Source organism: Aquarana catesbeiana, linkage group LG02 (assembly GCF_042186555.1).
Source record: "Aquarana catesbeiana isolate 2022-GZ linkage group LG02, ASM4218655v1, whole genome shotgun sequence".
NCBI classification, from domain to species: domain Eukaryota; kingdom Metazoa; phylum Chordata; class Amphibia; order Anura; family Ranidae; genus Aquarana; species Aquarana catesbeiana.
Window position 1 is genome coordinate 337,679,036 of NC_133325.1, and position 27,300 is coordinate 337,706,335.

Here is a 27,300-nt window from a genome sequence, read left to right on the forward strand (position 1 = left end):
GTTTCCCCGCATTCCCTCTGAAAAAAAGCCCTGCCTATCCCCTTAAACCCCACACATCTTCTTTTAGGCCTCCCACTCCCGGATACACCCAAAGCTACTAGAAGATTGATGGCTTTTATTTTACTGGCGGCCAAACATGCCATACCTCAATGTTGGCTGTCTACTTCTCCTACTTTTATGCTGTTTCTCTCAGCCATAGCTGATATACAGTCAGGTCCATAAATATTGGGACATTGACACAATTCTAATCTTTTTGGCTCTATACACCACCACAATGGATTTGAAATGAAACGAACAAGATGTACTTTAACTGCAGACTTTCAGCTTTAATTTGAGAGTATTTACATCCAAATCAGGTGAACAGTGTAGGAATTACAACAGTTTGTATATGTGCCTCCCACTTTTTAAGGGACCAAAAGTAATGTGACAATTGACTCAGCTGTTCCATGGCCAGGTGTGTGTTATTCCCTCATTATCCCATTTACAAGGAGCAGATAAAAGGTCCAGAGTTCATTTCAAGTGTGCTATTTGCATTTGGAATCTGTTGCTGTCAACTCTCAATATGAGATCCAAAGAGCTGTCACTATCAGTGAAGCAAGCCATTATTAGGCTGAAAAAACAAAACAAACCCATCAGAGAGATAGCAAAAACATTAGGTGTGGCCAAATAAAATGTTTGGAATATCCTTAAACAGAAAGAACACACCGGTGAGCTTAGCAACACCAAAAGACCCGGAAGACCACGGAAAACAACTGTGGTTGATGACCGAAGAATTCTTTCCCTGGTGAAGAAAACACCCTTCACAACAGTTGGCCAGATCAAGAACACTCTCCAGGAGGTAGGTGTATGTGTGTCAAAGTCAACAATCAAGAAAAGACTTCACCAGAGTGAATAAAAAGGGTTCACCACAAGATGTAAACCATTGGTGAGCCTCAAAAACAGGAAGGCCAGATTAGAGTTTGCCAAACAACATCTAAAAAAGCCTTCACATTTCTGGAACAACATCCTATGGACAGATGAGACCAAGATCAACTTGTACCAGAGTGATGGGAAGAGAAGAGTATGGAGAAGGAAAGGAACTGCTCATGATCCAAAGCATACCACCTCATCAGTATGTCATGTATGTATGTATGGCTGCCAATGGAACTGGTTCTCTTGTATTTATTGATGATGTGACTGCTGACAAAAGCAGCAGGATGAATTCTGAAGTGTTTCGGGCAATATTATCTGCTCATATTCAGCAAAATGCTTCAGAACTCATTGGATGGCGCTTCACAGTGCAGATGGACAATGACCCGAAGCATACTGCGAAAGCAACCTAAGAGTTTTTTAAGGGAAAGAAGTGGAATGTTATGTAATGGCCAAGTCAATCACCTAACCTGAATCCGATTGAGCATGCATTTCACTTGCTAAAGACAAAACTGAAGGGAAAATGCCCCAAGAACAAGCAGGAACTGAAGACAGTTGCAGCAGAGGCCTGGCAGAGCATCACCAGGGATGAAACCCAGCGTCTGGTGATATCTTTGCTTTCCAGACTTCAGGCTGTAATTGACTGCATAGGATTTGCAACCAATCTGTCCCATTATTTTTGGTCCCTTAAAAAGTGTTATAGCCTATATACAAACTGTTGTAATTCCTACATCGTTCACCTGATTTGGATGTAAATACCCTCAAATTAAAGCTGAAAGTCTGCAGTTAAAGCACATCTTGTTCGTTTCATTTCAAATCCATTGTGGTGATGTATAGAGCCAAAAAGATTAGAATTGTGTCGATGTCACAATATTACGCAGAATGGAGCACCTGACTGCTGTGATAGATGACTCCCTGCCAAGATTTGACAAAATTTGGGGGAAATGGGATGTTTCTAAATATAATAATAAGACGCTACCTCCAGTTCCATAACACTATAACTTATGTGCACATCACATTGGTCTGTGTAAAATAGCCCCTGTTCAGTTTCCTCTTGATTTCACATTCACAGTCATATTACTTGTACCATGATGTTTTATCATTGTGTTTCCTTATATTACCTTTCATCTATTGCATTTATGTGTACTGTTATGCCTTCTTTTTTGGCTATCACTTTTGAAATGTACAATCATTTTTGTATGCTTTGAAAAATGTAATAAATAAACAATTAAAAAAAAAAAAAAAAAGACTAATGCCGTGTACACACGATTGGAAATTTCACCACAAAAACTCAGATGAGAGCTTTTTGTTGGAAAATGCGACCGTGTGTATGCTTCATTGGTCTTTTGCTGGTGGAATTCCAGCCAGCAAAAGATTGAGAGCATGTTCTCTATTTTTCAGTCGGGAGAAGTTCCCATCCGAAAATGCGATCGTCTGTACAAATTCCGACGCGCAAAATTCCTATGCATGCTCGGAAACAATTCGACACATGCTCGGAAGCATTGAACTTCATTTTCTTGGCTCGTCGTAGTGTTGTACGTCACCGCGTTTTTGATGGTCGAAAGTTCAGAGAACTTTTGTGTGACCGTGTCTATGCAAGGCAAGCTTGAGCGGAATTCTGTTGGAAAAACCATCCAAAGTTTTTTCCGACGGAAAATCCGCTCGTGTGTACAGGGCATAAGTCTAATTTAGTGCTAGAAAAAATGTGAAGTGGGGGACAGCTCCAGATGAACCATGAGTATTGCATAATCTGTGCAAAGTCTAAGGTCAACAGCTGCATATTTGTTTCTGGTTAATGGCTTATATGTTGAAGCATGAGGAGCAGAAAGACAGCCAGACAAGCAGCATTTTCAAAAAGGAGCCAGACAAGCAAAATTTTCAAAAAAGAAGCAGCCTCTGTTTTTTTTAATTATTTTTATTTTTTTTATCATGAAAGTTTTCTGTTAATGTGCATTGTTAAAGCACATTAGCACACTAGAAGCATCCTACACTCACTCTCTTTTAGAGTTACACTGTAAACTAGTGGTTATGATTTTTAAGCTCTGTAAAGGACATACTGTTAATGATGGGGCAACAGTTCACTTTCAAATGTTGATATATTAACAATAAAGTAAAAGTATGTATCTGTTTATCTTTTTGATTTGTTGCATTTTCCTAATGCTACACTTCCAATTATTTGAATGCCTCTGAGCAGTTGTGCGTTGTGTGTATTTTTGTTTTTAGAAGACACTGTAAATGTTCTTAATTTTAATTGGATATTATGTAACTGCTATATTTCCTTGTCATCACATTATTTGAAATGAAATCAACATGTAGCTTCTTTCTGTAGGCTTCATTGCTTCTGGGCTACATATACTCCAATAATTAACACTTTTTGTCATATCCACGGTGTTAAAAATATAATTGTGAAGCACGTGTAACTTAACAAAGCAGTCAGTAATGGGAATAATAAGGCTGTAATTTCTTGGGTGAAACTTTGGCTATGCATCATATGTACTACAGCAAACTAGATGTTTCTTTTTCCGCTCATGTGCTAATTGAACTATGAAGCCATAAAGTAAACAGTTGAATTACAGCTTTTCAATATATATATACATTTTTTTTTGGCAGTCACTTGACACAAACAGGGACATTTGAAGATCTTCGAATTGAAAGCTGCCAAATCAACCCTCCTGTACCAAGGAATGTGGAAATGAGGAGAGATCCAGTTCTTGGCTTTGGATTCGTCGCTGGGAGTGAAAAACCTGTTGTTGTCCGCTCAGTAACACCAGGTGAGTTATTGTAATTGAAAAATATGGAAATATGAATATTGGAAAAATATAGAAATTGTGCATAAATTATCTGGGAACTATTTTTTGTGTGACTTTTTACTATATTTCCATTCCGTATTGTTATAAATGCATATGCACATTTGCATAGGCTTCCTCTACTGTTTTTTTTTTTATGAAAGGAAGTGTGTGCAACATATCCTCCTGAATGATTATGACGATGACTCACCCACATTTCTCTACTGTTTTCAATCATCTTGAATTGACTAAAAGACGGCAGCTGGCCATAAACATCATGAATGAAGGAATCTCCAATTTTTTTGTATTTTTGACAGCCAACACCCGCAGCTGTCAGAATACCTAAACAGTGACTACAGCTGATTGGTTGCAGTCACTGTTTGGCTGACTTTTTCCCACCCAGGTCCATTGATTCCTCAAATAATCTTTGTTGAGCTGTGTGGAGATGGCAGGGCCACCCATGACACGAATTTTGGATGGTTCACTAGAATCACCCCAAATTCAAGCTGTGTATGGCCATCTTTACATTAAATAAGTACTTCAGATTCTTCCAACAATGCACTATATATTTGTACAGCCATGCTGTAAATATATGCAAAAAATATTTTATTTTTTTTTGCACTTGGTGAGATATTCCCATACTCTTAGTATGCAAATGAACTCCCTGTCAGAAACCATAAATCAGACTAAGACAGAAGTACAGTTAAATCATACTTGTTTAATAATAATAGAAAAAGGTAAACAGAGTAAACGTAGTCAAAACATAGCAAGAGTGCAAGAACTGGAACGGATAGTCAGACAAGCCAAAACATCAGGGAGGAAGAGATGAGCGTAGTAGCACAGCAAGTAGGATCTGGAGCCAAAAGGAATGTCAGCCAAGCAAGTCTTTAACAGGAACACAGGGGAACATCTCTAGAGATGTGACCAAGGCGAAGGCAGAGATCATCTGGACTGGACGGCTTAAGTAGGCAGGACTGACGAGCAGGATATCATCAACAGGTGAGTCACTGTGGAGACATAGGAACTGGCAATTAGCCGACAGCTGAGTGGCCATCTTTGAGAAGGAAGGGCTGAGCCCAGCCCTGACACTCACCTGATTAATGTGACAGCCAAAATAATTAGTTGTCAGCATATGAGTCATGACTTCTTTATATGGGGATAAACAATGGAAATTATGTCAAACTCAAGCATCTCTGGAAAGAGTTTTTTCCTAATAATGCTGCAGATCACATACTTCCTATATGCAGAACACTATGTAATGATAAAATGAAGAAGCTTCATTTTTGCAACACTATGTTGTACATTACATAGTGCTGACCAAAGTGTCCATTGTCACAACAGTTGCTGGTTTTAATGAAGTTCTCCTTTAAGGTAGGCTTCAAACAGACAAAGTGATCACTTTCTGTCTGCAGAATATCATATGTAATGGAAACGTTTAATTTTTTTTTTAAATATCCATTTTTCTGAGGTTTATTTCTGTGTGTAGCACAGAATTTTGTGGGTACAAAGACTGTGGAACATATCACAGCGATTTGGCATAGACTTTGTTTAATCATCCTCCTTTAAGTCCATCCCCCAAAATCTGACTGAGCCCATTGTTCACCACATTGTTCTGCGCACCACAAAACTTGTTTTTCTGCTGTATTCCAGGGTGTCCTAGGTCTTTTATTATTCTAGTCATTCTCACATTTTGTCAAACGACTTTTTAATTGTATACCAGACATATTACTTGGGTGTTGCCAATGTTTACATATTGTTTATACTGTTTAAATATTGATTTGCCTAGTTTATAATAGAATTTTCTGTCATACTTCAGGTTGACATCAAACATGTGCTCTGTCAGTAAAATTTCAAGTTTTGTCAGTAAAATAAAGTTGGCAACCCTGTATAGGATCATTTTTTTGGGGTGTACATTTTAGATTGTGATTGATTGTTAGGTTTAGCATTGTCTTGCTATGATCATTGAGATGGATATACTTTTATTGTCTGTCCTATGTCCTATTGTTGCAAAGGGCTACAATAAAATAGTCAAATGTCATTTCCAAATCATGTCTGTTGTGATAATTACTGCTTGCTTTGGACATCAGTTATTCCAGAGATTCTTGAGGGATATTGCTTACTACATAGGGGTGCTATTTATCCTTCTGGAATAGTGGAGTAGAATGTTATGTCCACATCAACCACATTGTCCTATATTCTGCATTCCATACATTACAGTATTTGGGTGAAACACCACCCCGATAAAGACTAATTATATTTGGAGTATTTGAAATTGTTAAAGAGAAAGCAGTTACAAGAGATGTTTTTCAGCCTGTCATCTCCAGCTCCAACATAAAACTTCCTAATGAGTGAGGCAAGTATATTAATCAGAGTCCTCAATTATCTTTCCTTTTCCACTGTATTTACATGGAAGCTACAAGCTTTTTTAATAGGCCCTTACAATATATCTAAACACAAATAATATATAGCAGCCTACCAGTCCATAGATGTAGTGGCTGCATTAGTTTGGCTTTTGTTCTTTATGTTTGCCTGGTTATCCTGATCCCAGGCTTCCTGTCTTAAGATGACAATGCTCACGGATGGTATTGTGTCTGTAGCATTCTCTAGTGTACAGTATTGTCTAGTGTGTATTGTCTAGTGTGAAGAAAATGTGTTTCTGACTCACAGTAGACTGTGTGAGTCTGGAAAGGCTCAGGCTGGAGTGCTTTACAGGTCATGCCTCTGGTAACCCCCCCCCGGTCCTAAAAGCTCCTGGAATTTTCTAGAAGTTGGTGGGTATAGGAGATGAGGCTCTGATCTGTATATTTATGGGAATCTGGCTAATCCCAAGGCAGAAAGCCTGGGAGGGTGGTTAGGTCAGCCCATAAATATTGTGGAGCCTGGCCAGCGGGGATTGTACTGTAGTTGGGTGGAAGATGGAATGCCAAGGCTGTGTTGTGGAGCATGGGAGGAGATCCCTGGGCTGAGGGGGCTCTGCCTCCAGGATGGAGCCAATGAAGGAGAGATGCTGGGCAGAGGGATCTCCACTACACTTCTGTCTCTTCTAGGAGACACCCTGGCTAGCATGGGAGGACCTAGACAGCAGGTAGCCTGAACAGCAGTCTTTTCCAAAGCAGCAGGATTCCAGGGACAGTGTGAGTAACTCTATATCCCCAGGGCCAAAAAGGGAGAAGGCTGCCAGATGCAATATGCAGCAAGCTTTCAAAGGACAGTTCCACAGCTAAACCCAATGCCTTGTCCTGGGGCACTTTACAAGGCAGCCAAGTGGGCTGGTATTTTTAGGAGAGGGGACATAGAGCTCCTGCAAGTTTGGGACTTTGCTAAATTCCACTAAGGAGACACAGAGCTCCTACAAAGGGAATTCTTACTGCCATTTCCAGAGAGACTGATCTTGTTCCAAAGGAAATACAGTCCAGGATTTGCCATTTTACAATGTACAAAGTGAAGGATGTTGTTCTTTCAAATCAAATTTGGCATCCCATAATCACTTTTCACCATCCAAGTTATTTTCCCTCAATAAAACAACAAAAACAAGCCCGTAGACTGATTTCTGTCTCTGAATAAAAGTTGAAAAATGCATGTTGCCTGGCTGTGCATGAATAGGAGGAGCCAAAAATCCAGCAGCCCTCTGGGGGGTTAGTGCTACATGTCTATGGAGGGGTAGCGTTGTCACCCTAGGACTGGACATGCACCCTTTACCTTTCCTCATCTCCATATCATAGGAGGAGGCATTCTGTAGTCCAGAGATAGGGATGTCATAGAACTCTTTGGACAGGGTGCCTTCTGTATCCAAGGGTGCTCAGTTTTGCTTTAAATCCAAGCATATGTTAATGCTCTCTATGCATCAATGATTGTTCAGCCAACATGTTCGAGTGGTTTTGAAAAAGCTGACATTTAAATACATATTTTAAATGTGGACATTTATATAGCCAATTTGAGAAGCCAACCTCCTTACTTTAAAACAGTAACTGTTAACCCAACTATATATAGAGATAGAGCAGTGCAACTAACCCAAGAAGTGTCTGGCACATAGTAAATGTTTCCTTTCTGTTAAAAATGCATATAATGATTCAAAGGGGTTGCAATTAAGCTTCAAATCAAATACTTAGCCAAGTGAACTGAAATACAACTATAATTAGTTCTATTTAGATGCATATTTGTGATGCTAACAAAATAGCTGTCTGCTATTCTTGAGCAGCAGTGCATTTAAGAGATTGATTAGAAAGTAAAAAAGGGATTCAGTCAGTCATGGCTTAAATATACATCTCTCTCCACAAAATTCACAACAAATGTCACTCAAATTAATTATTTCTTTTACTTATTGATACATATTTTTCTAGGCTTAAATTCAAATCAAAGTGTAGCAGCTGATAAATTAACTTATCCATTCAGAGGCATTTATTTTGCTTTGCCTGATTCCTGAAGCAAAGCTCATTCGTATGCTACATACAGTCTGTTACAGACTGTTCCAAGTGACTAGACGTCACATATTTTGGGACACTGCTGACATAAAAGATTGCAATGAGAGAATACAAATGAGTGAGCTTATACCGTATCTTGAGGGCCAAAAATTCCTATCTATTCCGAAGAGGTTATAAAACATGAAGAACAATGTTTTTACAATAGGAGGACAAGGAAATGTAGGAGTAAGGCCGTGTGACTGCCTTGCTGTCTGTAGAGAAAACCCTTGACTCTTGTTTTCCTTACCTGCCAAAAATGTACTAATTCATAAGGACAATTGCAACCATGGTGTAGGATTAGAACTGTGCTGGTGGGTAAACTCAGTGGGTGGATGGTATTGGGGCATAAGAGTAGAATTAGGAGTCCCTCCAGTTTTTTTTACAGGGGCTGAGTAGTTCAGACAATGTAAACAAAATATTGCAATCATGTTAAGCTTGTTTAATAAGCACAGTCTCTCTAAACCCAACATTATACAGTACTGTGCAAAAGGTTTAATCACTTGAGAATAATGCTGCAAAGTTTTGATAGTTTAACAGTAATGCAATGAGTATTCTAAATTAATTTGCAAAGTGCATAAACAAGAAAAAATCTAAATTTAGTGTTTTCTCACTTTGCTCTTAAAACAGCATCAGTTCTCCTAGATATACTTGCACAGGGTTTTTAAGGCACTCAACAGGAAATTTACTCCAAGCATTCGGACCGATCACAGTTCTTCTGTAGGTTTAGGCTGCATTTGTTGTTTTTGTCTCTTCATGTAATGACAAACAGATGTTGGTTGAGTTCAGGGTTCTGTGGTGGCCATGCTATCTCTTCCCAGATTCCTTGTTATTCCCTTTGCTGTTTATAGTTCTTTACAGTTTTGGATGTATGTTTGAGGTAATTGTTCTATTGCAGAATAAAGTCTGGAAATCAGATGCTTCCCTGATGCTACTGCATTATGCAAAAGTATCTGCCTGTTTTTTTCCAGCATTTAGAAAGACCAACTCCAGGAATTAGAACAGGAGCCGGTATTCTGCTAACTAACATTCTAGCATTGAATTCCTCTCCTCCAAAACTCTGGCCTTTGGGCAGTCCCTCGACATCATCACGCATAATGCAGGTCCTTTTAAGCCTGCATTGTACATGGAGGGGACAAGCATGTAACCACAGCCATGAGAAGCTTAGAGAGAAGACTGCAACTACCCTGTCGCACTGCAGGATGGAGCCTGCTGAAGCATGGACTATAGGTAAGTGTATTCCAGCACCTCTAGACTTTACTAGCATTTTTCTTGTTGTGCCCAGAGATGGGCTTTAATTCTGTCCAAACCCCCAACTCCATGTGCAGAAATGCTCATATACCCGCAAGAAACCTCCACCATTTTTCACTGTTGCCACAGATGCCTAGAGACATTTATCCTTGTACTGCTCTCCAGGCATTGGGCAAAGAAACTGCCTTCTGTTACAGCCAAAATATTTGAAATGTGGACTCCATAGTCCAAAGCACATGCTGCCATGTTTGACCTGTTCTTGTGTTTTCATGCAAGAAAGTTACTTAGCCTTGTTTCACATTGATGGTATGGCTTTTTAGCTGCATGTCTTCCATAAAGATTACTTCTAAAGATTACTTCTGACCAGACTTTGCCAGACTGTACACTAGTGTACCAGGGTACCGCTTGTTTCTGTCAAGTCTGAGCTGATTTTGCAATTGGGCGCCTTTCAATTATGAAGGGAGAAAAGCATGATGTGTTTTTCATCTGCTGCACTAGGTCTGGGGACCTATTCAATCCTCAATTTTATATGTCTTCTGCAGAAGAGCTTGAACAACATATTTGGAAACATCTGTCTTCCTATATAATTAATAATTACCTGTAAGAGACCTTGTGATGCAGTAGGACCACCCCGTATCTTGTTGCTATGCTTAGTTTTACCATTGTGTAAGATTTTTTACACTGAACTGTTTTCAGCTACTTTAGTTTTGATAGTGCTGCATGGTTTTTCCTCACCGAGTTTCATTAATCGTTTACACAGTTTAATGAATGTATTTTGAACTATGTGTTATCCTGTTGATCATTAGCACCTGTTTGTTACAATCGTTTAATTGCTGGCCTTCAAACCCTCAACTTTGTGAAAACACCTAGTAGAATTGATGCTGCTTTAAAGGAAAAGGGTAGACACAGAGCTCTTGATAAGGGGCTACCACTGGTCCCCTTGTAGGAGGCCCGGGCCCTATCAGTTCAGCAGGGGGGCCTGGGCAGCTGACAAGCAGAAGGAAGGGAAACCTGGACACGAGGGGAGGTGGGGGTAGCATTTACAAGAACCGATCCTCTGTAATTCCCCCCTACAGCAGCTGAAAGCCAGCCTCCCTTCTTCTCCCTCCTGACGCTTTCAGCTGCTGCAGGGAATGCCATCCCCATACTCCCTCCTGTTCAGCTTCCCCTTGCTTCTGCTGCCTGGGTCCCACTGAGTGGCTGACTGGATCACAACCGAACACTTACTGTGTTCATTCATAACTCACAACTGAAGCATAGTAAACTGTCTTTACTATGCTTCAGTTTGAGAATGAACATGAAGAATGTGCAGAGGTCTCCCTGTTCATTAATTCTGCGTAGCAAAGGTTGTAGGGAAATCACAGTCATCAATCCCTTTCGCTTTCTCAAAAGTGAAACATCAGGGATCTAATTATACCCCTGATATTTCACCAAAGCCTCCAAACAGGGCTGTTAAAACATAAAAAACATAATAAAACATAACATTGTAAAAAGTACTAAAAATAAAAAACAAGTTATTAGGGGCTCCTTTACATGGGTTCTCTGGCCCATACAGTGTGAATGAGCGGTTTGTATGTGTGGCTGGAGCCGCCTGTTACTCTATGACCCACATGCTGGTTTAATTAGGACATGCGGCTGTGTTTGCACAGCTAGTGTGTCTTTTTAGCATAACATAGGCTGCCTGCATACAGCTCCAGTCACTTGTGCTGATTCACACTGCACAGGATGCAGTGCCGATGTGAATGAGCCCCAAGGCCTCATTCACACACAGAGCTTTATTTATTAGCTCATTGCAGTTTTATCTTTTAGATTTAGCAGGAACTTTGAAAGTTATGTTGTGTTTGTGTATGCTAATAATTATTTTTAGCAAAAATATCATTTTGAAATTTTCGGTGGGAGGGGGATGGTCCCTATCAGGCTGTACAGGGTCCCATGATTTCTAACAGCGGCCCTGGGTAGACACACCAAATATTGATTCATTTAGTTGTTTTTTTCTGTTTATGCATTTTGTAGGTTGTTAATTGATAAATAAAAATTATTGCTTTTATTATTTTTGAAAGCATCCTCACTTTGCTTTTTTTTCACCAACGCCTAAAGCTTTTACACAGTACTTAATATACAGTGAGGTTGATGTACTAAAACTGGAGAGTGCAAAATCTGGCGCATCTGTGCATGGTAGCCAATCAGCTTCTAACTTCAGCTTGTTCAATTGAGCTCTGACCAAAAAAAATCCTGTTGCACCAGATTTTGCAATCTCCAGTTTAGTAAATCAACCCCAGTATGTTCTCATCGTGTTTTATAATCACGCAAACATGATAATAACATTCCTGCCTCTGGTAATCATAGCCTTTTGAAATGATTGACAGCTGTAAGTAAAAATGGCAGAACGCCAATACGATGATCTTGAATAGAAAGAAGCTGACTAGCCAATTATCATTAAGTAGAAGGACCTTACACTTGGATCTACCTGCCCTGCCAAATATCAATTCAAATCTAAAGTCAGCATGTCTTTTTGACATTATAGTACTTTATATAAATCTAATACATTGCCACAATTATATTATTACAAAACAATTTTGTACTTTTAGTAACTGGGCAATATAGTAAATACAATAAAATATGACTCCAACAATATAGATTAATCACAGAAGATGAAACAACAAATGGGTTCTCCTTCTATATCACTCCCTATGCTTTAAGAGTTACTGCGTCCTGATCCAGTCTCACCACCCGATGTGCATCACCAGAGAACATATAAACCTCCTCTCCATATAAGCAAAAACGTCATTACGCATGCTAGTAGGCAGCCAGCCGAAACAAAACTCCTTGCCCATTGCAAATCACTTTATGACATTGCTGTTTTCAATTTTATACATGTGAGTGCACACTTTAGTTTTTATTCAAATTCAACTTAAATGATATAACACTATAGGTAAAAAATTGGTGTAGGGGCATACCAGACCCTTATCTGAGCATGCAGTCTGGAGGTCAGGATGGGGGGGACGAGCAAGCTCCCCCCCTCCTGAACCATATCAGGCCAGTGAGGCCACATGCCCTTAACATGGGGAGGGTGCTTTGGGGGTCCCACCCAAAGCATCTTGTCCCCATGTTGATGTGGACATGAGCCTCTTCCCGATAACCCTGGCCATTGGTTTTCGGGGTCTGTGGGCGGGGGCTTATCAGAATCTGGAAGCCCCCTTTAACAAGGGGGCCCCCAGATACCACCCCTCCATGTGAATAGGTATTGAGTGCATTGTTCCCCTACCCATTCACCAAAAAAGTGTCAAAAAGTAAAAACTTTGACAATTTTGACAAAGTCAACATTGACTTTGACAATTCCTTTATTAAAAAAGAAAAAAAAGTGTCCTGCAATGTCCATCCACCTGACGGAACCGAAAAATAGAAAAAAACAAAAAAACTCTGCCTCCATGGGAGACCTCCTGGCGACTGCTGTCTTCTCGCTTTGACAGCTCTAATATAGGCAAGAGCAGGGCCATCCTCTGACATAACCAGATGACCCCACCCCCCTCTGACGTCACATCTGACATCAGGAGAGGGTGGGGTCACTCGTTTATGTCACCGGGTTGCCCCGCCCTTGCCTATATAACAGCTGTCAAAGCCAAGAGACAGCAGTTGCCGGGAGGCCTCCCATCGAGGCAGAGCTTTTTACATTTTTTTTTTTTGATTAAAGATGGATGGACATCGTGGGACACTTTTTAATAAAGGAATTGTCAAAAACTGTCTGTTGTGGTTTTTACTTTTTGACACTTTTTTTGGTGAATGGGTAGGAGTGCAATGTAGCTGTAAAAAGTCAATATAGCTGTGAAAAGACTCTTCTGCCTTTTCTAGATGATTGTGAGTCAAAATCTTTATACTGCGTACACACGAGCGGATTTTCCGTCGGAAAAAACTTGGATGGTTTTTCCGACGGAATTCCGCTCAAGTTTGCCTTGCATACACACGGTCACACAAAAGTTCTCAGAAATTTGAACTGTCAAGAACGCGGTGACGTACAACACTACGACGAGCCAAGAAAATGAAGTTCAATGCTTCTGAGCATGCGTGGAATTGTTTCCGAGCATGCGTAGGAATTTGTATAGACGATCACATTTTCAGATGGGAACTTTTTCCGACCGAAAAATTGTGGACCTGCTCTCAATCTTTTGCTGGCAGGAATTCTGCCAGCAAAAGTCTGATGGAGCATACACAGGGTCGCATTTTCCAAAAGCTCTCATCGGTCTTTTGCTGGCCGAATTTCCGATCGTGTGTACGCAGCAAAAGTTGTATGACTGAGTCAGCTTGAATCAAACCGTGTTATTTATTTCCACACAAAAGTTACAAAAATACTTACAAAAGTTGTACATTCAAATACAAAATAAATGTAGCTTCAAATAAGATCAAAGAGATAAAGTTGTTTGTTTCAAAAAATAAGTTCAAGACGTGCTTAAAATGGCTGCAATTTCCTTTGTCCTGAGAGCAGCTTTGAAAATGTCTGTATGCTGGGTTTCTGTAGGTATGTTAGAAGTGAAGAAGATGTAGAAGAGTAGCAGAAGTGCCGTCTAAGCCTGCATCTTCCTTTCAAATAAACTCAGTTTCTTTCTTTGAAAGTGCGCCTAAAAACACACACTCCCATATTACTCCCCTCATCATCTCCCTTCCACTCCCCTCTAAGGGTGGAGGCTAAGAGAAGGAATGTAATATGAACAGCATGACTAATTAAAGACAGAGCAAGAAGTGAGTTTAAGAGACAGCTTGGCTCAGAGTAATTATATAAACACCCAGTTTCTCAAACAAGATATCCGTTACATAAGGATACCTTTATGAAAATATAATCTTAGAATATCAATCAACCCTGCCTTTGGTCAATCATGGCTCTCACAGCACATCGCTCTGTGATTGTCCAAAGCAAGCAGGTCTGTATGTGTTAAAAAACATAATAACTCTTACCTGCTTGTAATATTTTCAAAGTGCAATCAACTATAAATTTACACACAGGGTTAAACTCATGTGATGACATTTTCTTAGAAGTATTGCAAGGGTTTATTGACAGTGTAAAGTTTTTTTCAGAAAGAAGATCTACCTCCTTATACGGCTACATGGCATATCAAAAATAAATAAAGCCTATATAGTGTATCTAAGTGCATCAGAGACAGGCAACTCATATTGCTATACTCTTAGCTCTCATTACACTACATAGAAGCATAACAGAGAGAAGCATCACAGTCAAGAAACTCAATCTAAAGTATGTAAAATAATCTCAAACTATGAATAAATTAATTTTACTTTAATTTAAACACCTATTCATGTTTAATCTATATTATTAAATTACAATAAGTACCCAATGAGTTACATAAAAATTTACCAAAAGCCAAATTAATCCATTCTCCCACAGGGTGCATCCCTTTTTCATTCTTCCCTATTCATTAATACATCCATTGATAACATTTATCAAAAGGTAATAAAATCTCCACATATCCTTATATAAATGAAGGTCAAACGTACAGTATATTACAAAATTGTGATATTGCCTTATTTAAAACTTGTATGTTATCATTAGGAGGAAAATAGCTACCATGCTGCCGCATTTGTCCTGCCATATCAGTTCTCCACATATACGCAAGCAGATCGTAAACCGATGTAGAAGAATGAGATGATGATGATGAGATGAGAAGAACGGTTTTCAAACTAATTTTGTGATGCACAATTAGGAGATGGAGACAAAACATTAACAGTCCTGTGACCTTATATTTATCCACTTTCATAACCCAGTAAATAAAGAAGAAAGTCAACCCATCCTATTGCACAATAAAAATACCATACATCATTATAACATGGCAGATGTTGTGCAGATTCCTCTCATACTTTAACCTCCCTGGCGGTATAATTAGTTCAGATTTTAGGTGCTGAAAGTGGTACAATTATTTTGCATGGAAATTTGGTGTTTTATATTGTAGGCCTGTAATTGTTAGGAGTAATTCACTTAAATCTGTCCAAACCAGAATCTAGTAGGCATTCCGTGTATGATAAAGTTTGAAAACCGAAATCATAAATTATAATATAATAAATAACTTTAAACACTTATACCAAATAATAATATAATAATAACAAAAATTATTCAATAATGTAATCAAATCAAAAACACTGAAATTTGCTCAGTTGCAGAATTGTCGCTGTCATTACTTTTCAGTGTTTGATGACGGATCTCCCCACAAATCACTATCGCTCAATTCTGCGAGTGATTTCAATTTATTATCGCTGTTTTCTAGCTGGTCTAAAACCACTTTTGATGTAAAGGGACGGTTTTGGTTGCTATGGACAATCTCCAGTTTCCAGGCAGAAAGAACAGTTTTTATAATATAAAACTGCATGCAGGGCACTGGACAGACCACTAGGGACAAAGGGGATGTGTAATTATTTGATACAGTACTGTAATCTGTAAGATTACAGTATACTGTATCTATACTGTGTGTTTTACTTTTGAATTTGGCGCCGAACTCCGTCCCCGTGCGTTGCAACGCTCGCAGGGAACGGAGCTCGGCACTGTGAATCGAGCGAGACACGGTGGCTTGTAGATCACAGCGGGGAGACATTACAGGATCCTTGGGACAAGGTAAGTAACCTCTACATGGATCCTGCGATGCGATCCTGAGTCTGGCTCGGGGATACCGCTTTTGGTATTGAAAATCCACCCCGAGCCAGACTCGGGAATACCGCTAGGGGGGTAAATATAGGCCTCATCTGTGGTATGTGAATCCAATAGACCTCATGCTTCGAGCGTTTCTGGTGTAGGTACCCCCCGCCCACAACTCCCAATTTTACTGTTTCTACATCATAAAATAGAATGAGAAGGACAACAAGTTCCCCCATAACTCTTCATAAAATGATTGAAAATATTGGATGGCTTATTGACTTTGGAATGACTTTAATTGCAAAGTGTTCCCCTATTCTTACACCAAGGGGTCTTGTGGTGTAGCCTACATACTGCAATGAACCTTTCTCTACAACTACAGAATCAAAGTTCTTTTCTGCCACCCATTATCCCAATAGAAGATAGGCAGATTCCTTTTGATTTGGATCAATGTCCACTGATGTCCCTTGATTGGCAACATTAGTTACAAAGCTATTCCATACCAGTGTAATATTTACACCATGAACCATCATAACTCCAATATACATAAAAAATGCATAAAAACACAATTTTATTAATAAACAATATAAAACCCAGTATTTGAAATTATAATCCCAAAAGACTTGGGTATATTGTACAGACTATATATGTCAGCTTCAGTCTACACATTTGGTGAATTTCTCTGCTTCTTCAGGACATTTAACAAAGCTGATATCTAAAATATAGAAGGATAATATTGCATCTGAAATTATATTAACTACATCTACATTACATTAACCAATTAGTTACAAACGGTTGACATGCCCCCTAAACTTGATTGGGTATTTGAAAACATCATTACATGACTAAAATGTATTCCAATAAATCCAACTGGATATCAAAATAAAGTGCGCAGAAGACAATTTAAAGTTCCTCAACTCTAAGGAAGTAGCCAGAAGAGGGGTGTTGTTCAGCTTAATACTAACAATAATTAACAATCCTGCAATCATCGGCACCACACTGGCCTAAACATTGCATGACCTGGTCGGAGGGGCTGTTCTATTGTCATCAAATGAATCGTCAAGAAAGCAACCTGTGAAGCACAATATCAGATGTTTTGTGCATTGCGCATCTGTGTGAATATAGTCTTAATAATCAGTCCCACTGCATCCAGGGAATTACCTACATTCTCTAATATTGTATCTTTATTCTTAAATGTAATGTATCATTCATTTTAATGTATTTATTTAATTATTTATTCAGAAACCACAAGTGAGTGCGTACAGGGATACAGGCATTAGTTATATTCTTCCAGGCACAGCGTTTGCGTCAAAGAAAAGACAGCACACATGAATATATCATGATGGAATTCCAGCATGTAGTCTGTCCTCCACAGAAACTGCATCAAACTTACAACAATAGAAAGTAACTAAAAAATATGAACCCATGGGTATCCTCTATGTCTGTGACATAGTGAGTGATTTCTTCCTGGGGCTCTTTGCTTTCATAGGATTTATATTGTAAATGTTATAAAAGGATAGAAAAGATGGATACAGGCTGTAGGAATAGTCATGGTACGCAAATCCCCTCAGCCTGAAATTATGTAACTGGGGACAATTTAGGCAATTGGAGGAAAAGAGAAGGGAAAGAAAAAAAAGGGTGGAGTGGTTGAGAGTAGAGTTGGGGTGGGACTCAACTCCGCATTTAATATGGGCTTAAAGTAAAAAAAAAAGTTGTGTATTGCACAACAAAACTGTGTTGTAGCCAGTATAAATATTTCCTTCAGCAGGCTTCTCCAGTCCCTTTTATTGTGGAAGTAAGGTCCTCCATATGTTTTGCTATAATTTATTCTGGCGACTTCAATACGGCAAAACAAACAGCAATGGTAATGTATGGCCTCCAGTAACACATTGAAACCCTCAAGTTTTACTTTACTGTAGACAGATGAAGTAAGATATTATTTTTAAATGGTTGTTCTGGGGTAACTACACCATTGTTACTCTATTTTTGAATGAACTTTGCAGCCCAAAGAAATGTTTCAGTGTTCCCTTATATTAAAGTGTAAACATTTGCATTCATAAGAATGAGAATAATCAGAGTAATGGTGCTGGCAACAATGACATATGGCTTATTTATTTATTGATCTCAAAAATCACCCCCGGTCACCATGATTTCCATTTATATGCTGTGACATGAACTTTTTTTCTGTATTTAATAATGTTATCACAGCCTGCGGGTAATATAGATCCTACAGAGTCTGAACCAATGCAGGACTGAAAATGGTTCACATTTTAGTACACTTGTCATATCCAATGTCATGCACATTATGGTAAAGAACATCAGCTACATTCACTTTCTGTAGAATTGAAAACTTTAAGTAGGGAGAAAGATGCTTAGGGAAGAATCAATACAGAGAACATTTTAAAGTATTATGTTGCTCTATTACCTGTGTGTACTATTGTATATACTATGACTATACTATTAGCCCCATACACACAGGCCGAATGTCGGGAGACATCAGTCGGTTCAATAAAAAACGTCCGACATTCGGGTCGTGTGCATGTCAGCCAGCCCGAGAGAAGCCGGGCGTTTACCCGGATTTTGTCGGACAAGCATGCTGGAAGACCAGCAGCTGACCGGCTCCCAATCAGCGTTCTCAGCCAATGGCAGAGAGCTCTGACCAGAGTGTTCTGGCGGGGGTATTCTTCACCCTGTCAAAACACAACAGCTCAGCGGCTTCAACCGGAGCTGTCAGTTTTTTTTTCATTCTACCCATATACCAGGCTTTACTATCACAGCACTATTGTGCAAGGACTGGGACAGACAGTAATAATGCTTGGAGAGGAGCTTAGAGGCAAGAGGGGTTCATAGAGGATCTTGGTATAATTCTCTCCATAGTCTCTCTATATCACAAGTAATTTAATACTGCACTGGTTTAAAAATAAATAAATATCAGCTCACAAACTATTGTATATCTTGATGACTCTTTCTCCTACTGCCAAATTCTTAGTTTCCAACAAATTTCTATGTCAAGTTTTACAGATTTGGTGTTAAAATAAAAATCCTATTTAATTACTTCAATACCAGACACGTTCACCCCCTTCCTGCCCAGGTAAATTTTTGGCTTTCAGCGCTGTCACAATTTGAATGACAATTGCGCGGTCATGCAACAATGTACGCAAATTAAATTTTTATCATTTTTTTCGCACAAATAGAGCTTTCTTTTGGTGGTATTTAATCATCACTGGGCTTTTTATTTTTTGCTAAATAAAGGAAAACAGACTGAAAATATTGAGAAAAATGCATGTTTTTCTTTGTTTCTGTTGTAAAATTTTGCAAATAAATAATCTTTCTTCATAAATTTGGGCCAAAATGTATACTGCTACATTTCTCTGGTGAATATAACCCAAATTGTTATATATTGGTATGTCTGTAGGAACGTTATAGAGTCCACAAACTATGGTATATACCTATGTTTGAAAATCGATCAATCCTGATGAGATGGCCATCTCAATTCTTGAGGCCCGAAAATGCCAGGACAGTACAAAAAAAAAAACAAATTGCCCCTTTTTGGAAAGAAGACAGGCCAAGGTATTTAGTAAAAGAGGCATGGCAAGTTTTTTGACATCGTAATTTTTTGTCACAATTTTTTTGGAAAATTAAGAAAATATATATTATTTTACATACTGTGACAAGTGCAGTACAGCTTCATCATACAACTTGTTTGACAGTGATCAGGGACACTGACTGGTGACAATATGTAAAAAAAACATTATTACATACATTTTTTATTACATTGCTATGATTACTTATAACAGTGATGATATCATAAGCAACTATTTTTTTCTGAATGAAATCCATTTATTCAGTGTGTACTATTGTGATTAGCTGTGATTGTCCACAGCTAACCACATGGTACAGATGGGCTGTGATTGACCCTGTCTGTACCATGTGATCACTGTGACAAGTCACAGAGATTAACATAATAGTACACAATGAATGGCATAAATGGAAGCCATTGAATGTGTACAATTGTCATGTGATCGGCTTTGATTGGTCACAGTGTTCACAGGGCACTGGCAGCGGGCTGGTACACTGATCTGTCATCCACTGGACACAGTGTGTGATAGATAGTGCTGCAGAGTGAACCGTGGGGTACAATCCTGGAAGGTCGTTATATGACGTCCACCCAGAATGGGAGAGCTCCCGCCCAGCCATCATATTAAATAGGCCAGGCAGGAAGCAGTTAAAGAATGACATGTTTATTTATTTTCATACTATTTTTTGCTGCAATTAAAATGCAACAAGGAAAGAAAGTGTGAATTTGAATAAAATGTATTGTTCCCCTCAATATTGTCTTTAAATGAAAGAGTAGCTCCACTTTGTTGAGAAAAAACATTCACCTATGGGTGATCTACAGTATGTACTGTACATTATAAGGATTTTAACAAACTTTGTTTCAGGTTCCTACCTTTTGTTATTCTGAAGGAATAGCTGTTTGTCTGTGTCCATGTGCTGAGTGAACCTGTTTGGGAGTGATTTTATAATTATCTATTAGCTGCAGCACCTGCAGGGCACTAGTGAGGAAAGCGGCAGGGTTTCCATCCCTTTAGAGGTGATTTCAATTTGGGAGTGTGTCACCAAAAATTACATTTTTGTTGCAGAGGATGCCAAAAACCTGACTTGTATCTTAGTACAGACTTTTGGGAAAATGAGTGAGCCAATCACACAAGCAGGAAATGGCATTTTCAGGGAGTGTTCTGTGCACATTCTGTGTACAGAACACCTCCAGGTAGCCATAATGCATTGCATTTTACAGAAAATTACAGAGCTGCAGATTGAAAAAGAAAGGTCATTTTTAATAACATTCAATCACAATATAACTTGAGTCGCAATGGTAAATGCTATTTTTCTTTTCATTTTTATTTGCTAATTTTTTTTTCCACGAAAGTGGAGTTATCCTTTAATGTATGTAGACTGTTTCAACTAGTTTAACCGCTTGCCGCCCATATAACTTATTTATACGGTGGCAAGGTGGCACTGCTGCGCCAGATTACGTACCTAGTACGTGATCCGCCCGTCTCCGGGGCTGGGGCACGCCTGCTTATACACAGCAGGAGCTGATATGAGGAAACCTACCCATCATCCAGCACAGAGACAGAACGGCAGTCTGCCTATGTAAACAAGGCAGATCGCCATTCTGTCAGTAGGGAAGGCATGGATCCATGTTCCTAGTAAAAGCACCTCCCATAGTACACAAACACATTAGCTAGGCACACAGTTAACCCTTAGATCTCCCCTGATGTTTAACCCCTTCCCAGCCAGTGTCATTAATACAGTGACAGTGCATATTTTTACCACTGATCACTGTAATAATGTCACTGGTCCCCAAAAAGTGTCAAAAGTGTCAGTTAGTGTCTGAATATCTGCTGCAATATCACAGTCCCCATATAAGTCACTGATCACCACCATTATTAGTAAAGAAATAAAAATAAATAAACAAAAATATCCCATAGTTTGTAGACACTGTAACTTTCGTGCAAACCAATCAATATACGCTTATTGGGACTTTTTTTTACCAATAATATGTAGCAAAATGCAAATTGGCTTAAATTGATGAAGAAAATAGATTTTTTTTAATTTTGTTATTGGATATGTTTTATAGCAGAAAGTAAAAAATATTGTTTTTTTTTTTTGTTTTGTTTATAGCACAAAAAATAAAAACTGCTGAGGTAATCAAATACCACCAAAAGAAAGCTTTATTTGTGGAGAAAAAATTATATAAATTTTATATGGGTACAACGTTGCACAACAGCGCAATTGTCAGTTAAAATAACACAGTGCTGTATTGCAAATAAATGGCCTGGTCATCAATCTGGGGGGGGGGGGGGGATCTTCCAGAGGTCAAGTGGTTAAAGGACATGTTCATGAATTGTAAAAACAAGCTCTCCTCTTTAGTCAATACATTTACCTGTCAGCAACCCCCCACTCATATCCTAGCAGAGCTCTACTTACCTTCTGCTGGGTCCTCCAGCACTCTCTACTCTTGCAGGCCAGGCTGTAGACAGGGAAGGAGCCTGCAACCTTCAGAGGAGGTAAGTTAGGACCTGTGTTTGTATGTAAGGTTGGTGGTTTATAGAGGGTGTTAGGGGATTTTTGCACAATTCATGAACTTGTCCTTTAAACCATTGTCAGCTCTACACAACTATATGTACTGTGTGCAGTAAATGTATTCTTTTAGGCAAAGCAGACCAGTTTCAGAAAAATTTATTTTGTAAATAAATAATATAATTCTACTTTTTTGTTGTGATGTCATTTTTGTAAAGACTTAAGAAAGTTGACATAACGCAAATACCCTGTGTATCTGCAGGATGAAGTTGAACCATGTCACCGGTGATCAGTAAAGCCCCTGCTTTCAGCATTGCCTGTGTGCCCTGTGGTCGTTCAACCACCTCGTTATTCCTTACATATAAGTTTCACTCACCAGGGTGTATGTCTGTTGTTACTTCCTGCTGTGTGCACAGAATAATATCTTAGTGGATCACCACACGCTTTGCTGTGTTTGTCTTATTATACATGCGGATGCTTCATTAATTCTTCAACAAACAGCTTCTAGCTCCTGAAGTTTAATCCTCTCTGCCACTTCATTCGCTTGTTTTTCCATTATGGTCATTTCTGAGTGTCCTGGGAAGGTGATATTGCTTCCACATGGAATGTGGATTGTTTTTTACAGAAAATACACTAACATTGATTCATTCTTTTGGGCTGCACAGAATCCATCCATAGTATCCACTCTGCACAACTAATTTGCGCAAAAACAAATTTTCCCCTTTTGCCTACCTGCAAATAAAATACTATTATTATTTTAGTTTATTGATCATATTTTCTTGGTTGTCAGCAAAACCTTGGCAACCACTTTAAAGGTAACATGTCATTATGAGAGAAACACTGATGCCTGTACACATGGTCGGATTTTCCGATGGAAAAAGTGCGATCGGATTGTGTTGTCGGAAATTCCGATCATGTGTGGGCTCCATCTGACTTTTTCCGTCGGAATTTCCGACACACAAAGTTTGAAAGCAGGATATAAAATTTTCCAACAACAAAATCTGATCGTTTAAATTCCGATCGTGTGTATACAAATCCGACGCACGAAGTGCCACGCATGCTCAGAATAAATTAAGAGACGAAAGCTATTGGCTACTGCCCCGTTTATAGTCCCAACGTACGTGTTTTACGTCACTGCGTTCAGAAGATCAGATTTTCCGACAACTTTGTGTGACTGTGTGTATGCAAGACAAGTCTGGCACAAAATCCGTCGAAAAAAATCAGATAGATTTTGTGGTCGGAATGTCCGATCAATGTCCGATCGTGTGTACAGGGCATGAGACTGTTGCTTATGACTTCTCCTTTACAATATTACTTGCCTGGCTGTCAGTTGCTTTAATATCCTTTAGCATTTGATAGTCTGGGAATCAGCATTATAACCAATGGTGGCCCGTCCATTAGGGGCGCATGGGCGTCACCTCCCCTATCCATGTGTCCAGCCCCCTAATCTACATGCAGGGCACTGGATGTATGAATTCCAAAGGGTTTTTTTTTTTTTTTAGCACGTGATTAGAGCCAGAGGCTCTAATAGGCTTCAAAAAAAGGGTTGGCTCAGGGTTTAGAGCACTGCGCCTTGAGCAGACCCAGTTTTATGACAATAGCGAACAAATATTCGCTATTGTCACACTGACTCTCCACCCAGACAGATCCTGAGACCCGTTTCCCAAAAGGAGAAGCAATTCTATTGGCCTAGGAGGAGGAGGGAGCAGGAGGGAGGAGACGATACAGGGGAAGCCTGACTGACCGACCCACCAGCCGCCACGGAGAAGCGGGGTGGTCTGCGCTCTATAAACTATCATCTTCCTTCAGCCAAGGCTCAGTACGGAGCCGGGGATGCCTGTGTGCTGTGCCCACTGTACCCATCCCCTACCAGGGTAGGCTTCAAGATGGAGGGGAGACAGGGAGGCCGGGACATGGAGGGGGGAAGCCGCCACCAGCGGGCACCCTCCATCCAGAGATAGCAGCACAAGGTAAGAGAGCCGGTGACCGGGGGGTGTGTACAGTACGCGATGGCGGGCTGGAGTGACGGGGGGTGCATCCATGGTCAAGTCCATCTGCCACCCCCCCGACTGATGGAGTACCAGCCTCCACTGATTATAACCCAGAATATGTTCCAAAATACAGTAACATATCCACATTGTAGTGCAAAAAAATAAGCCTTTTCCAAAGTAAATTGGAAGCATCCTTCCTTTGAAAGCCATAACTGTACCATTCAGCTTGAATGCCAAGTCCTGGTTCTTCACAAGACTCTGATCCTCTAGCTGTCTCCAAGATTACCCTTTAAATAGATCTAACCTTTTTTATGTGAAACAAAATACCTAACTTATTTTCTCTCTCCTGTTAATAACGTGTATCAAGATCCATTTCTGCCAGCAAGGCAAGCCTAACTTATATTCTAATTGTAGGTCTGCTTTGGTCAATTAGCAAGACTTATGCCCTGTACACACGGTCGGATTTTCCGACAGAAAATGTGTGATAGGACCTTGTTGTTGGAAATTCCGACTGTGTGTGGGCTCCATCACACATTTTCCATCGGATTTTTCGACACACAAAGTTTGAGAGCAGGCTATAAAATTTTCCAACAACAAAATCCATTGTCGGAATTTCCGATCGTGTGTACACAAATCCGACGCACAAAGTGCCACGCATGCTCAGAATAAATAAAGAGATGAAATCTATTGGCTACTGCCCCGTTTATAGTCCCGATGTACGTGTTTTACGTCACCGCGTTCAGAACGATCGGATTTGCGGACAACTTTGTGTGACCGTGTGTATGCAAGACAAGTTTGAGGCAACATCCGTCGGAAAAAATCCTAGGATTTTGTTGTCGGAATGTCCGATCAATGTCCGACCGTGTGTACGGGGCATTAAAGTGTTACTAAACCCACAACAGTAAAATCAGTCTGTATGTGCAGTAAATCATGCTTGTTATACTCACTGTGGAACCTAAGGGGTTAATCCTACACATTGTGTAAAAAAGGCTGTTCAATCCTGCCTCCTCTGATCATCTCCTTCTTCCACTGTCTCCAAAAAATAACCTGATATTTACAGAGCCAGGGGACAGGTTGCACATGCTAAGTTTGGTGTGTATTGCTAGAGATTTATTTTTTTCTTGGGACAGTGCATGTGATCAGCACTGTCCAGACAGAGGGTCAGGGGTCCTGCATTCTCACTAGGCAATCATGGGAGAATGAAAACTCCTCCTACAAGCTTTAGCCAGACACTCATAGAAGTCACGAGACTGCTCTAACTGCTGATGAAAAAAAGGTATTTAGCAGTTTATATTTACTATATTTACAGTATATTTACTATATTTACTATATCTGTTCTCCCACAGTACACAGAGCATGGAAATGCAATTATTTTAGTAAATATAAACTACTAAATACCTTTTCTCATCAGCAGTATATAGCAGCCTTGTGACTTCTATCAGTGTCTGGTTAAAGCTTGTAGGAGGAGTTTTCATTCTACTTTGACTGTCCTTTGAGGCTTAAGGACCCCTGACTCTCTGTCTGGACAGTGCTGATCCCATGCACCCTCCCAAGAATAGAAAACAAACTCTCTAGCAATACACACCAAACTGAGCACGTGTAGAGTGACTCCAAGGCTCTATTCTATCAGGAGATGGATGGGGACAGTGGAAGAAGGGGAGGATCAGAGAAGACATGATCAAATAGGCTTTTTACACAATGCGGATGATTAACCCCTTAGGTTCCACAGTGATTATAACAAGCATGTTTTACTGCATATACAGACTGATTTTCTGTTGTGGTTTTAGTAATGCTTTAAAGCTGAATTCTGACTTTTATTGCATAGGTACATTAGTCCATTTTGGACCAATGTAAATAAGTATATTTCATACCTGAAAAATCAGTGTGGAAGCTGAAGATCACTGCATTAGTTGCTACTACTGCAGTGATAGCAATGATCTTCCAGGTCTTGTACCACACGGCTTCCCTTTTGCGTAGCAACCACATGGAGTTGTTTTCTCAGCACTGTAACCATGCATTAAAGGTGTACCTAGAGTTTAGCTTTGAAGAGCTTCTGTCTTCCAACCATTTACTTCAAAAATTGCCCAAAAAGTATATATATGCACTTAAAGTAGTGTTCTGTATAGACATGAAAACCTGGGACTGCTGCTGGGTGTCGTTATTTTGGATGTGATGTCAGTCATGTGACTTTCTATAGTATTTACCTTTTCCCCAGGCGGCCACATACGTATAAGGTTATGTGAGCTGATGTAAAAGGAAGGGCAGGGGACCTTGGCCAACACAGGGAGTAAATAGACAAAACCCAGAAGAGAAGAGGACTATAACATACAAGAAGGGAGGTTGCTGTGCTAGGAAAATTAATAGTTACATGTTCTAGTAAGTTCTAAGTTGCATGGCAAGTTAATAAGAAAAAAAAGCACTGCAAGTAAGCATGTAAAATACTTGCTTTTTCTGGCCTTTTTACCTGCAATTTTCTTTAGTTGGTGACAAGGTCCTATTCAGAGAGGAATAGTAGAAGTATGAAAGTCCCTGCATGCTCATTAGCTTATCTGGCTGTGCTCCAGTTTCACCCTTCATGACAATATTGTATCACCCCTGTGTACTGCCCCCCACAGCTCCAGGTTACAAGACTAATCTTAACTACACTAGGTCCTGCTTCTTATGCCGCGTACACACGGTCGGACTTTTCGTCTACAAAAGTCCGACAGCCTGTCCGACAGACTTCCTGCGGACTTTCGGCGGACTTGCAGCAGACTTTCTAACGAACGGACTTGCCTACACACGACCACACAAAAGTCCGACGGATTCGTACGTGATGACGTACACCGGACTAAAATAAGGAAGTTCATAGCCAGTAGCCAATAGCTGCCCTAGCATGGGTTTTTGTCCGTCGGACTAGCACACAGACGAGCGGATTTCGGGGTCCGTCGTAGTTACGACGTAAAGATTTGAAGCATGTTTCAAATCTAAAGTCCGTCGGATTTGAGGCTGAAAAAGTCTGCTGAAAGTCTGGAGAAGCCCACACACGATCGGATTACCAGCCAGCTTTAGTCCGTCGGTGTCCGTTGGACTTTTGTAGACGAAAAGTCCGACCGTGTGTACGCGGCATTACAGATGGTAGTTGAGGCTTTCATACCTGTACTCTCACTACCTGGTCAGTTAAATTAGGGTCTGATTTTATAATGAACTAC

The 27,300-nt window shown here is 39.8% G+C and overlaps 1 protein-coding gene across 5 annotated transcripts in view; it reads left to right on the top strand.

Annotated features, from left to right (window-relative positions):
* FRMPD4 (FERM and PDZ domain containing 4) overlaps nucleotides 1-27,300 on the top strand; it is a 608,500-nt gene that overhangs the window by 390,932 nt on the left and 190,268 nt on the right. For all 5 annotated transcript variants that reach the window (XM_073614854.1, XM_073614850.1, XM_073614851.1 and 2 more), the window contains one exon: nucleotides 3,520-3,680. In XM_073614854.1, coding sequence (XP_073470955.1) covers nucleotides 3,520-3,680 — 161 coding nt within the window. The remainder of the gene's footprint in view (nucleotides 1-3,519; nucleotides 3,681-27,300) is intronic.